Source organism: Plecotus auritus (genome assembly GCF_963455305.1).
Source record: "Plecotus auritus genome assembly, chromosome: 7".
In the NCBI taxonomy this organism is placed as follows: Eukaryota; Metazoa; Chordata; class Mammalia; order Chiroptera; family Vespertilionidae; genus Plecotus; species Plecotus auritus.
Genome location: NC_137774.1, coordinates 166,815,565 through 166,829,609, shown reverse-complemented (window position 1 = coordinate 166,829,609; position 14,045 = coordinate 166,815,565). Strand labels below are relative to the sequence as shown.

At 37.4% G+C, this 14,045-nt stretch overlaps 1 protein-coding gene across 2 annotated transcripts in view; it reads right to left on the bottom strand.

Moving 5' to 3' along the window:
• Positions 1 to 14,045, bottom strand: part of HCN1 (hyperpolarization activated cyclic nucleotide gated potassium channel 1) — a 324,316-nt gene that overhangs the window by 281,679 nt on the left and 28,592 nt on the right. For both annotated transcript variants that reach the window (XM_080682007.1, XM_080682008.1), the window contains exon 2: positions 1,006 to 1,429. In XM_080682007.1, the coding sequence (XP_080538133.1) occupies positions 1,006 to 1,429 (424 nt within the window). The remainder of the gene's footprint in view (positions 1 to 1,005; positions 1,430 to 14,045) is intronic.

Here is a 14,045-nt window from a genome sequence, read left to right as displayed (position 1 = left end):
AACACAATTCATCCTAAAAATGCTAAAATTAATTGCTGCAATGAGTAAAGTGACAATACATAGCAAGTGTATTGTTTTCTTGAGTGCAGACTTAGACACTCTCAAAGCATTTTCAACCTTCAATAAAACTCAGGTGATAATTTACAGAGGTAGACTTAGAAGGAAAAGAAAGTTAAGATGTTTAATGCGCAGACTCTGGAAGTGGGGACATGAACTTCTTTGTGTGGGATGGAACAATTCCCTCAGATCTAAGAAACTCCGCTGCTGAGCCCTCTCTGGTCCACAGACTGCCTGGGACAAAGTTGCCCCTAGTCAGCAAAATACTGGCCAGATTGACTGCACTTACCCACTATGTTATTTTAGTTTTTTATGTATTAATTTTCCTCATGGGTATGCTGTTTTTCAGTATTATAAAATGAACTAATAGGGAGAAACTAGCATAATTAATTACATGCAAATCATAACAAAGAGCAAAATTAATATGCTGAAATCACTCTTCACATATGTAACTTGGAAACCCCTAAAATCTGTTTTCTTCAAACACAAATTATCTGAAATTTCAAAATTAGAGGAACCATATACCAGATTATCTCATAGAGCTAATGATAAAACTAGATTAGCAAATAGACCCTCCACATCTTTGTCAAATATTGTCCTTGATGTATTCATATCAGATAAAAAATAAAAAAGAGCCATTCATGAGGAAGGAGGGTTGTATTGGTTTGAATAAAAAATTTTTTGCTTAAAGTGGGATTGTTAGGAAAAAACTAAATCGATATAAAACAATAGTTTTAAAATCACGAATTTCTTTTCAGTTCATTCAAATCTAATATTTGACCATATCTTTTGAAGATACACATATATCACTTACGTACCAAAAAATTAAATAAATAATGTATCCTTGAATTTCATAAACCTCATATATAGACCAGTTGTTCATTTAAAACAGCCATCATTAACAATATAATCATATAGTGACTTTAAAAAGTAAAATAGATGTCTTACCTCTTCCCACTGATGTATGTATCTAATTAATCTTGAAAGTCGTAATAAACGCAAGAGACTGAGAATTTTTGTAAACCTCACGATGCGAAGTGCCCTGGCTGTCTTGTAAACTTCTGAATCCATTCCCTTTTCTACAATGAGGAAGATATAATCCACTGGGATTGATGAGATGAAGTCCACCACAAACCAGCTCTTTAAATAATTCATCTTGATCACTTTAGGGTCCAGGATGATTTCAGAGCTGTCTTCATTGACAGTCCCAGTCCTAAAATTCATGATCAGATCCAAGAGGAAAACTGTATCTGAGGCCACATTGAAAATAATCCACGGTGTTGTTGTTTGTTCTGTGAAGAACGTGATTCCAACGGGTATGATGACCAGATTGCCAACCATCATTATAAGCATTATTAAATCCCAATAAAACCTAAAAGGAATAAAACAATCAGATTTTTAGATGCAGGCAGCAACCAGACCATTCTCCCCCACCTCCATAAAAGTTATTACTGATTTGTGGTTAATAAATGAGTGAGAGAACAAAGTGTTGGCTTTAGAAATAAGGTAACTAACTCCTTCCATGGCCACAAATTTAAATCTAAATAAAATTAACATATTCCTAAAGCAAGATATTGTGACTGAAGAATTCCAAAAATTATTTGATATCAAGTGTTATAGAAATAAATTTAAAAACACCCATAACCCCATTTATCTGGTAAAGACCCAAAAAACACCCTCCCTATAAGCCAGGGAGAAGTATAAGACCAGAAGACCTGACTTAAAAAATGCTTTTGGTAAGATTCTTTGAAGGTGTTTTGAAGAACTTTATATGCCAAATTACCAATCATAGATTAGAATAAACAATAATAAACAGGGTATGCTCAAAATACCAGTACTGCAAATTTATCCCTAGGAGATTAGGTCAAATATGGATTCTAGAATCGTCCCTAGCTTCACAGTACTCCAAATATGTAGGCTTTATTCTTCTTTGAAATAGGAAAACTAATATTTTTCTGAGGCTAAAAATAATTGAAGAGACTCTACTCTAGCTTTGAAACCAGAATCTATGTTTACTAACTATCTTTTGAAATATTCTTATCTCACCTTGCATTAAAATTGGGAGAAAACTAGGAACTTTCAGGTTATTCCAGGTTAATCCATTGTAACTAAATTCTTCAGAGATGATTATGTAATTTTCGTTTGTATTCTTGCAAAGAATATTGACATTATAAATAGGCTATTTATACTTATGACAGTATATACTTATAACAATGAAGAAGCAAATGCACTGATATGACTCTTTAGTAACGAAAAGTCTGAAAAGACATGAGTTACTTTGTCCTGGTCATATGTGTGCTCTTTGGAAGTTCAGTTGCATAAGAGACATAGAAATTTCTGTTTACCAACATATTTTTATTTAACATTAATTCTCCCACTTAGATTATTTGAGCCACTTTTGGAAAGGCGTACATTTGCATAAACCTATCAAAGTTTCTACCATCCCTAATTATGAATGGCTCCTGGATTAAAGTAGTAGTATAAGAGGGAACTATAAAAGGCACTCTCCCTGCTTGTCTCCACACACCCCCCAAGATCAGGTCAAAGGTAAATGTTAGTCATTTTAAAGATTTTACCAGCCTTTCCATTAAAAACATATCTATACATTTAGGGACAAGCATACAAATATCCATGTCAATCATGCATCATACACTGCCATTTTCAATGCAACCTTCTCATTCTCTTTTTTTCCTTCCCTCAATAGAAATATGCAAAATGTGCCCCTTAATATATTAAGGACAAAGGAGAAATAGTGTAATAGTCATTTCACAAGGAAGTGATGTCACTGAACTCTAGTGTGAAATCGAGTGTGCACTGAGGATTCCCACCTGGTGGCTACTCTTAGTCTCTTCTGTGGGCTCCTGTCTCTGGCCTCCCCAGAAGGCTGCCGTTCCCCTGGGTGTCAGACATAGTGGGCCTTTTACCTTCTACTCTACACAGACTCTTTGGGCAATACCATACACCCATCCATGTCTTCTATGGTTCACTTGTAACTGATGACTCCAGAAGCTTTATCTCTATCCACTGCTGCCTTTAAGCCTCATGACCAGCAGCCTATTGAACCTACCCCCTTGCCTATCTCACACTCTGGTTAAATAGCATACCAGGCCCTGATTCAACATCTCACCTCCTACATGTCCCCATGCCCCCTCTGTCAAGGAAAAGAAAAACTCTACCTGATTTACAAGTCAGAAAGCTTGGAGCCATCCTAGATAATTCCCGGACCTGAATCTATTCAATCTCATGCTCAGTCACTGTGGTTGTTTGGTTTTAATACCTAAAAATAAGGTGAATTCATCCATTTGCCCTTTATCATTCCCACTGCAGCTGTCTGCAACCAGAAATTCTTACCAGCATTTGAATTTGAAGACAAATTACTTAAATTCTCTAATACCAAATTGTCTCTTCTGTAAAATGAAGATTATTATAGAACCAAATGTGTAGAGATTTATCCTATCTAATAAAAGAGTAATATGCAAATTGACCATCACTCCAAGACACAAGATGGCTGCCCCCATGTGGACACAAAATGGCCGCCACAAGATGGCTGGCAGGGGAGGGCAATTGTGGGCCATGAGGCCAGCAGGGGAGGGCAGTTTGGGGTGACCAGGCCAGCAGGAGAGGGCAGTTGGGGGCAACCAGGCCTGCAGGGGAGGGCAGCTAGGGGCAATCGGGCGAGCAGCGGAGCAGTTAGGCGTCTATCAGGCTGGCAGGGGAGTGGTTAGGGGGTGATCGGGCTGGCAGGCAGAAGTGGTTAGAGGCAATCAGGCAGGCAGGCAAGTGAGCGGTTGGGAGCCAGCAGTCCTGGATTGTGAGAGGGATATCTGACCGCTGGGATCGGGCCTAAACAGGCGGTTGGACAACCCTCAAGCGGTCCCAGATTGGAGAGGGTGCAGGCTGGGCTGAGGGACACACCCCTCCCCATGCACAAATTTCGTGCACCAGGCCTCTAGTAAATTAAATAAAATAATATATACAAATTACAGATCCTAGCATATAACAAACTGTAGACACAATGCTGGTGGCCTACTTAGTATTAGTTTACCTTTCCTTTCCAAAATAATTCCATTTTTATGGGGAGTAACCAGGAGCCCATTGAAAAATACTCCCTTTTATATGCATGTTTGTATTTTTGTCATTAAGATAGAAGCTATTTTTAAGGAAAAATAATATTCTATCCATCTTAGTCAATAGAGGTGAAAAGGATAAAGTGCCACCCAATCTTTATTATTGCAATAATGTTTATCACACCATAGCTTTTATTACCAGGATTTAATATGGTCTGAAGCCATTAGCTATATTGACATCATCATGAAGGTCAATTGATCCTTATCATTTCCTCTTAAAATATCATTGACTCTATTTCACAGATACAAACACAGGTCTCGAAATAGACTTTGCATAATATAACTCTTCAGTTAACATACATTCATTCATTCTCTGGTAGCCAAGAAAAATACAGTTAACACCCACTCAGAAGTGTTATGTAACTTCTGTTTTTAAAACAATGCATATGGGCCTAGCTGGTTTGGCTCAGTGGACAGAGCATCGGCCTGCGGACTGAAAGGTCCCAGGTTCGATTCTGGTCAAAAGCACATGCCCGGGTTAACTTGCCAGGTCAAAAGCCATCAATTACTTTCAATTAAATAGAAACAAGTTGCCCTGATTTTCAAAGAAATAAAGCCTCTTACTACCTTCCCAGACTCTGCTTTAACACTTTATGGCAAGTACCTCATATGTCAAGCAAGAGAGTACCTGCCAAGCGCACCTGGGTCCATGAACAGGAGATATAGTTACTTCCATTCTGCCTATCATTTCTCCTATTAGCATCATCTCTTCTTCAGGTCCCATTCTGGTGATGAGTTTCATATATTTTCACCAGAGCAACATATATTTTCAGTATGCTTCTTATATTATTACTTCTTTTGGTACTATTTTTGTTTCTTCCATCATCACTGGATTTAAATTCATTAAAGTTCAAAACTGTATCTTGTCTTTTTTTTAATTTCTGCAGTAATGTGGACAGTATCTAGACTAGCCAATGCTAAGAAGATAAATTAATTGAACTTTAATGGAAAGCTACACTTCAGTGGGGATAAAGAAATGCTTTTTAACAAGAGCCTTTAATGCAGTAAATACTTTCTTAATTTATCTTTTATATAACACTGAATTTTTATTCATTGAGAGTTTTTATGACATAGAATACATTAAAATAAATTAAATAAGAAAACAGATTAAGAATATGTTCTTAGATTAGACAGCCTGAAAACAAAACAGTTTGGGATTTGACAGTTGGTTTGATATGTTACAAAACCCCTCTTCTTTTCATGCTGCTCTACAGAGACAGGATTTATTTGTAAAAGATCTTAGTTGGATTTTGAAGGCAGACAAATTCTAGTTCTATTAGCTGTACGGTTTTGGACAAGAAAGGTAACTGCAGTGAACTTCAATTTTCTTCTATTACTTTCTTTATAGGAGGACTATAAGCAATGATGTATGCAAAGTATAGAACCTGTTAGAAAGTTTCTTGATAATTACAGTAAAGTAATAACTAAGTAATCATTTTTACCTTCTACTGAAAGGGGGTAGACAAAATAAAATAATATTACAATTATAAATAATATATAATTGATAACTATAATTTTAATTGCTAATAAATTAATTTTGATAAATTAATCTTATGTTCAGAATCCATTTTCCCCTCTAAGATTTTAGAAGGAAAAAAGTGGCATTATAAAGATTCGGTCCTGATATTAAACTGTGAAGAATTCAAATTTAGTCATGCTTCCTTCTTTCTACCTGCTTGTATTTCTGGTAAATAAAGACAACCCCCATTCCGTAACAAGAACTCCCCACTGTCCCCAAGGTTCAATGCCCTATTATGACACCTGCTCCAGGTGAAAATATCTGATGTCAGACATTTCTAATCCAAAGCCTTAAAGAGATTTAAACAATCTCCATATTCCGCTATTGGGATTTAAATTTTTCTCTCTAAAAATTGAATGTAAGGTTCTATTCTCCACTCTCTCTGGTGAAATAAATATTTGTCATTAAGTAGACTTGTGGTTAAAACCCTGAAATGTAGCAGATTTATATGTGGCAATTATTTTAGCTATGATTGAAGTCAAATGATGAGTCAAACCTGTCCCATTACTAATACTTAAGACTCCCTCTGAAAAATTATATTTTTAGATATCAACCATAAATTGGGCATATGTTTGTTAAACTACTTATTTATCAATATAAATGAGTAAATATCTAGCTCATTTAAATTGTGTTTTTTAGTCCTGACTGGTATGGCTCAGTGGATAGAGCGTCGGCCTGTGGACTGAAAGGTCCCAGGTTCGATACCTTGGTTGTGGGCACATCTCCAGTGGGAAGTGTGCAGGAGGCAGCTGATTGATGTTTCTCTCTAACCGATGTTTCTAGCTCTCTATCCCTCTCCCTTCCTCTCTGTAAAAAATCAATAAAATATATTTAAAGAAATAAAATGTGTTTTTTTAAACACATAGTCCTTGCAACTAAGTTTTAAATTTTATTTTATTTAAAACTGATTAAATTTTCAGAAGTCCAATTAATAGCCCAGTTATTAAGCACATGTCTTGAGAAATGACATGAAGTGCCTTCTTTTAAATGCTACCTTCTCCTCCTAGTACCATCAGTGGCAATTCACCCGCCAAGACTCAGCAGCCAATCCCTGAACTTGGATCTGATGGGTTCTCAGACACTCTTCACCACCTTATAAACCTCACTATTTACATACAGAATACTCACACAGGGGTTGACATGCCTGCCCTAAGCTGTGCAAATAACTTTTCTTAGGTCTGTGATTTGGTCTAATGCCTTGATGTCTCTCAAGGATAAATTCATTGTCAAGGAGGGGTAGGGAGTAAAGATATCAGAAAACCCAGATCATTCAAATACAGACATCTGGAAGGGAAAATATGCTAGCTTTCCTAATACAGTGAAACCTTGCTAACATCCCCATTATAGGAAAATTTAGTCTAACTTATGGATAAAACAAAGTTAAATCATAACTGAAGACACTGAGATGATTTCCAATAAACATAACAATTTTCCAAATGAGAACATGAGATGGGTGAGAGCTACACTATGCTATAGTTAATCTTATTCATTAAAATGAGTGATGGGATAGAAACATAAGCCATATGAGGGTGTGAAGAGGTGGACTAAGCCCCCTTCCCCTGTAACTGCACTTTTTCATTGTGTGCTAATCCCCCCACTGCCAATATGAATGGTTTACATTGGTCCATAGACCCTTGTTTGTGGTGATTCACAATTCTGTTCACTCCTCCTACCAGAAACCCTCTCAAATCTTTGGTTTCTATGATTCTGTATTTTCATCACTCCTCACTCATATTTATATACCAGAAGATATTTATTTTCCTCAACCTTTACCTAAGTCCTATTTTTCCTACATTAAAGTAGGCATCGGTGACCATCTCACCCAAGTTCTCACCATTCTATTCACTCTCTCTTTTAGCCTCATCAACCCCTACAGGCTGAACAAAAATGTTAATGTAAATGGTTATCAGATCTCTGCCTGGCCTTGACCTCTGAGATGGAGTCATGCATTTCTAGCTACACCCTGTACTGTGAGTGACCTCTGGAGGTCCCAGTAGAATAGCTGTCTCAACAGGTTAAAACCCAAACCAGTTTTACCTTATGACCTCAAACTAATTCTCCTGGTATTTTTATTTCTGTTTATTATATCATGTCTGCTTTTCTTCTTTCAGCCAGCCACTGGGCATACAACTTAAAAAATGATTCCTGACTCCCCTGTGGGCGCAGCCCTGCATTCAACCAGTCTTATATTCCTTCCGATACAACAGCTTTCATATTCAGCTTTTCATGTTTGTTCCATTGCCATCATTCTCCAAGAAGTTTTTATGATATCATTATTCCGCTTACTAATTTTCCTGTTTCTACCTGCCCCAGTAAATTACTTCCTATTTATAGCCACCAGACTTCCTATAGCTTGCAAAATGAAGTGTAATCACTCAAAATCCTCTACGGCTGGCTTGTCCCAATTCTTTACCTTGAAGCTCATCATTTTGTGTGTACATGGTCCTCAGCTATAACATAAAAGACTCCCCTGTGGACTGTTTTTCAGATGCCTCATCTTTGCCATTGCCCAACAAATGTCTGGGGTTTACTTCTCCTAAAACCCAAACTCAACCTCCACATTTACTAACATTACTTCAATGGTCAAAATACAATGCCAGGCACCTTCCACCAACCTCTTATAACACATTCCCAGTCCTGTTGGAGTTTATCTCCTCTCCGCTCCAAACTCCAATCTCAGTTTCTCTATGTGATTTCAAGCATTGCAGACACCTACTATGAACACCATAATTTAGTCAATAGGGATCAATTAATGAAAAATGTCTGTAAATACTGCTTTTGTGCTTCTTCCTAGCCAAACTGTATGCCAATCTTTATATTTAAATTGCCTAGCAAATAATATACATACTGCCAATTCCCCAATGATGAAATTTTAAATTAATGACATTTATGTTTATTAAGATGTACTATAATATTATATTATTTTAATTAATATTCATATGATAATTTGTCCTTTAGGATGGTTTTGAAATTAAAGAAGTACAAGCCTCCTTTATTTCTCCTTGCTGGTAGAATTATGGTGCATAATTTTAAACTTCTCTTTTTTTTTGCTTTAGACAACAGAATGATGTCATTCAAGGACATTTTCATTATGTCATTCAAATTCACTTCAAATGAAGGCCACAACTTTCATTCCACTGAATCAAAACATCTGTTTACCCCTAACTGTCACGCACAAAATATATTTCTATACGTCTACTGATTTCATCAAAGATGCAGCATGAAGAGAACTCCCTGAGGACTGAATAGGTCTGCGCTGCAGGATTCCATCTTTGAGATAACAGAGATTTTTTTCATAAAAATCCTGAACTTACAAAAGGAAAGTGGAAAATGTATAAAATAGTTCCTACTATTTAAATTTATTTAAAAATTTGACTTTAAAAGTCTAATCTAAAACTACTCCTGGCTTCTCAGTATTTTTATTTGATTTGTCACTGAGTAATTTTCAAAAATTTAAGTCTGTACTTGGGACTCTCAGAACTTTATTCCTTAAAGCAGTGATTTTCTCAACTGGTATGCCACAAGAACTTATAAAACATGCAATAGCTAACTATTTAGTCAGAGGCACTGGCCTCTTTTCCCTTAGAGCAGTGGTTCTCAACCTTCCTAATGCCGCGACCCTTTAATACAGTTCCTCATGTTGTGGTGACCCCCAACCATAAAATTATTTTCGTTGCTACTTCATAACTATAATTTTGCTACTGTTATGAATCGTAATGTAAATATCTGTGTTTTCCGATGGTCTTAGGCTCTACAGCAGCAGTTCTCAACCTGTGGGTCGCCTAAGACCATCGGAAAACACAGATATTTACATTACGATTCATAACAGTAGCAAAATTACAGTTATGAAGTAGCAACGAAAGTCATTTTATGGTTGGGGGTCACCACAACATGAGGAACTGTATTAAAGGGTCGCGGCATTAGGAAGGTTGAGAACCACTGCTCTAAGGGAAAAGAGGCCAGTTTCCAAGGACAGACTAAGGAAACCTGACATTAGTAATCTTAATGATAGGTAGTGTCATGACACAGACAATGAAGGCACCTTTATCTTGAAGCTCAATTAATGACTACCCATTGCTATGGGCTTTATATGTGCTGGTTACTTTCATCCAACCACTGAGATTTTGAAAAGAAGGAAGATGACAGAATTCTTCCCTGTCTAAATACATAGCTAAGTTACAGCTTATTCCAGTTTGGAGATTTTAATTTCAGAATGATTCTTCCCTCGTTGCTACCATAACCTTTCCCCGACATGGCTTGTTTTCAGATCGTAGTTTATCTTTCTTGTTACTGATAACATAGGTCGCTTCCCATGTGTTTCTTGTTACTCTGCACATTCCAACAAACCCATATCCTCTTAGTTCATCCTCAATCTGTCAATGCTACAAGGTTTATTTGTACCATCGCTCTAGTTTGAGGGTGTGATGGCAGATACAGAATCAATGCCCAAGCATATGAGTGTGCCCTTAAGTCTGCAAATATCTACATTTTAAGGAGTTTTGGAATGTGGTAATGATCTTTATTTCTGTATATAATAATTTACCTCACTGAATATTGAAAAGGATGGCAGCCTCAGGGCAATAAAGCATAAGTAACATTTATTAGATAATAGCCACTGTATAAACACTGTCTCATTTAATACTCAAAACAGGCAAAGAGGTAGGCAGCATTATCTAAATTTAACAAGAGGAAATGGAAACGCATCCAGTTAAGGACTGTTTTTAAATTCATGCAGGTAGGAAATAACCCATGACCAACCTGCACACTCACACTCGTTCCACCATATTCAATGCCTGAGGAAATGATTCAAAGATTGAAAGTAACATTAACTAAATAAAAAAAATCCCACACGAAGTAGAGCAGCATAACCACACTTTCACCAGTTATAATCCATCACCCTCGAAATGAAAACGCAATTGTTTTCACAATGGAAAGTTCGAGCCCTGACGGGGAATAGACAATGATGCTCTAGGTAGGATTCAATGGCTGGTCTTTGGTTGGTGTGCTTTTCAATATGAGAGACATTGAAAGTCTACCTGCATTTCCAGAGAATCAATGTGACAGCTCACTTGTTCCAATGCCCATGTGTTACCAAGCATCTTCTAAATAAAGGAGCTATGGGATAGGCTATTTATAAGAGGACTTCTGAATTCTTTCTGCTTTGGCTACAAAGATATCTCACTAGTGTTTAAACAAAAATGAATTCTGATGCTCTAAAGGCATAAAGCACTTAGAAAGAGTGAAATCTGGTATCAAGTATTTTTTTTCAAAATTGTTAAATTATAAACATTCCAACAAATGTGTATTGGCTATCTTCTACATATCAGGTATGGTTCTACACACTCTAAGAAATGCAAACAAATTATATATCAATTCTTCCCCCATGAACTTCCAACTTAATAGGAAAGTGAAGACTTTTACTTAAAATAGACAAGGAGAAAATTTAAGACATATTCATAAATAGTAAACTATCGGTAATCTGGGTTTCCAAAGGAGAAAAATAATAGGTCCTTTGTTTAAAGAAAGTACTATGATCAAGGAAGTTCAGAGATGATTTGCTGGGAGTCCTTGAGCTTGCATTCTATTCAGGCACACACATGAATTTATCAGCAAATAAATGCGGCTGCCTGGGCTTGTCATACAAAGAAACTTACACACAACCCAGTGCTCAAGAAAACAAGGTCTAGGAAAGACAAACAACAGTGTCTTCTAAAAGATTTTAAGTCCTAGGACAGATGATGGAAAGATCACTCCCAGGGCACACAAAGAACTGCCAGAGTCTTCCTTGGGGGAAGGCTGGGAGAGGTGGCAGGGCTTCATGGAGCCACCGAGTCGCTATTTAACCTACACACTACAATCGCTTGTTTTGGTGTACACACACCACCATAAACATTTACTGAGCACTGCTTCAGGTTTTCACTAGATACCCACCGGGATTGCCACTAGGAATACCAAGAGAAAGACCCTCAATATAGAGAGGAAAGGCGTGAAATGCCATGGAAGTTAAAAGGTATGGTATGTTTACCTTTTTAATTATTACTTTAGCTGTTATCATATTGAACAAATCCATAGCTATGTAAAGTGTTTTCTCTACATATAGTTTAAAACACTGTTTTCCCAATGAAAATGAAGGATCATGATCATGGATAGCCAAGAATGAGATAAAATAGAATCTCAATTAAAAGGTGTTAAGTTCTGCTTATTTTTATAAATTTTATATAATACCATGTTATTTTCTTCAAAATATTTTTATATAGTCAATATCTACCTATTTATTTTAACAGTAGACTTTTGAAGCTAAAGATTATTCACCTCCATGAATTTTAGGTTGTACATGGATGGAGAAATAGGAATACCAGTTCCATTTAGATTATGTTTTTTTTTCTAAAACAATAATACTTAAACATGTTATTCCATACTTGAATTCCACTGAAGTTTTCCCCCACTGGCAGCTATATATTTAAGAAAATGCTTCTAACAGCATATTCCCATCTCTATATATAAAAGCCTAAGCGACCGTAACAACCAGAACAGGTCGACCAGTCTCTATGATGCACATTGACCACCAGGGGGCAGACGCTCAATGCAGGAGCTGCCCCCTGGTGGTCAGTATGCTCCCACAGTGGGAGCACAGCTCAGCCAGAAGCCAGGCTCACAGCTGGCAAGTGCAGCTACGGTGGCAGGAGCCTCTCCCACCTCTGCAGCAGCGCTACCCAGCGGCTGCAGCAGGCACAGCGGGGCCAGGATGAGCGGCAGTGGAGCTGTGCCTGGCCTTGGCTGGGGCTCCTCCCCAGCAGCTTGCCACTTTGGCACTGCTACATCCCTCCAGGGGGATGTCGAACTGCTGGGTTTCAGCCCAATCCCCCCAGGCAGGCCGAAATCTGGCAGTCCAACATCCCCCCGAGGGGTCCCAGATTGCAAGAGGGCACAGGCTAGGCTGAGGGACCCCACCCATGCACAAATCTGTGCACCAGGCCTCTAGTATGTAATAAGTATAAGAGTGTGTGAGCAAAGTAACATTTGCTATGGAATATTTAAGAACTGAGGACCAAGTTTCTTTAGTTGTCTAGGCAATGCCCACAAACTCCAGTGCATATTTTAAGCAGAACAGTCAGCACTATGAGGAATTTCCAATCACCTACAAATGAGTTGAATGAATATGCACTTCAATTCACTTCAGTTCCCACCAAGAATGGATGTGTATGTTTCCTCATAATGCCTTTTCTCCCTTCCTCTTTTTTCTGTGGCATTTATTAAATTTTTTTTTTGCTTCAACAGAAATATATCCACAATAGGATGTTGCTCAGGAGATAACTAAATCCCACTAATAGGTGGAAGTTGCGCCTTCTTTTTTATGTACCCCAGTGACCTGCAGGAAATGTTTAAACTGATTGAAATTTACTTGATTCTATAAGAGGTTTTTGTGATGTATACATTCCAGTTCATTTTTTAAAGACATAGCTTCTGCCTTCAGAAAAGTGACAGGTTGTATGTTTGGTTTCTTCAACAGCTAATAAAAGCAAATAACAAAAACAAAAAGCTGTGGAGAAATAAAATCTCATGCTTCTCTTGGTATCAGAGATAATTGAAAAAAAAATAAAGAACTCAAGAACTGATCTTATATATTTGTCAAATACAGCAATTCTTGAAATAATTATTTTGTTGTATCTTGAGATGACTAACTCAAAAGTCATTATTTCAAAACCCATATGGTGTTATATATTAACATAAAACATGAAAAGAAATATCAACCTCTAGAATATGATTATGAAAATGAAATCATGCCAAAACTGCTGGCAATTTAAAATTGATATAAATGTCTAAATTCATATTCCTACCCAATCTCTCTGACCTTTCCTCACACTAATCCTCCACCTGGGCATGGAGCTTTAGACTCTAATCCAATCATGGCCCCTGCACACATCCTTGCCTTCATTTCATCTGCACAACTGCTCCCTGAGACTATGGGGAGTACATTTTACCCATTCTCCTTGTCTTCACCTTCTCCATCTTCAAGTGGACAAGCAACTCCCCTAGCACATGGCCCAGGGTCTCAAAAACATGGCTACTTCCCTTTTCACTCAGAACATTTGTGGTACATGGACCTTTGAATGAATCAAGCCTAATCCAGGTGCAAGCAGGGGCATCTCCAAAGTGTCTTTTTGGGTGGGACTAAGGAGGGTAGAGAAAATGGATGTGATGTGGAAGATGAATGTAGAAAGATTTCAAGTAAAACTATTTTGTTAGCCAGCATTCTGCTTTTGTTTGGCGTTTTAATTTTTGGTCAATAAAAAGTGTCAACATGTCCTAAAGTCACTTACTCACACTTCATACAAGATTGC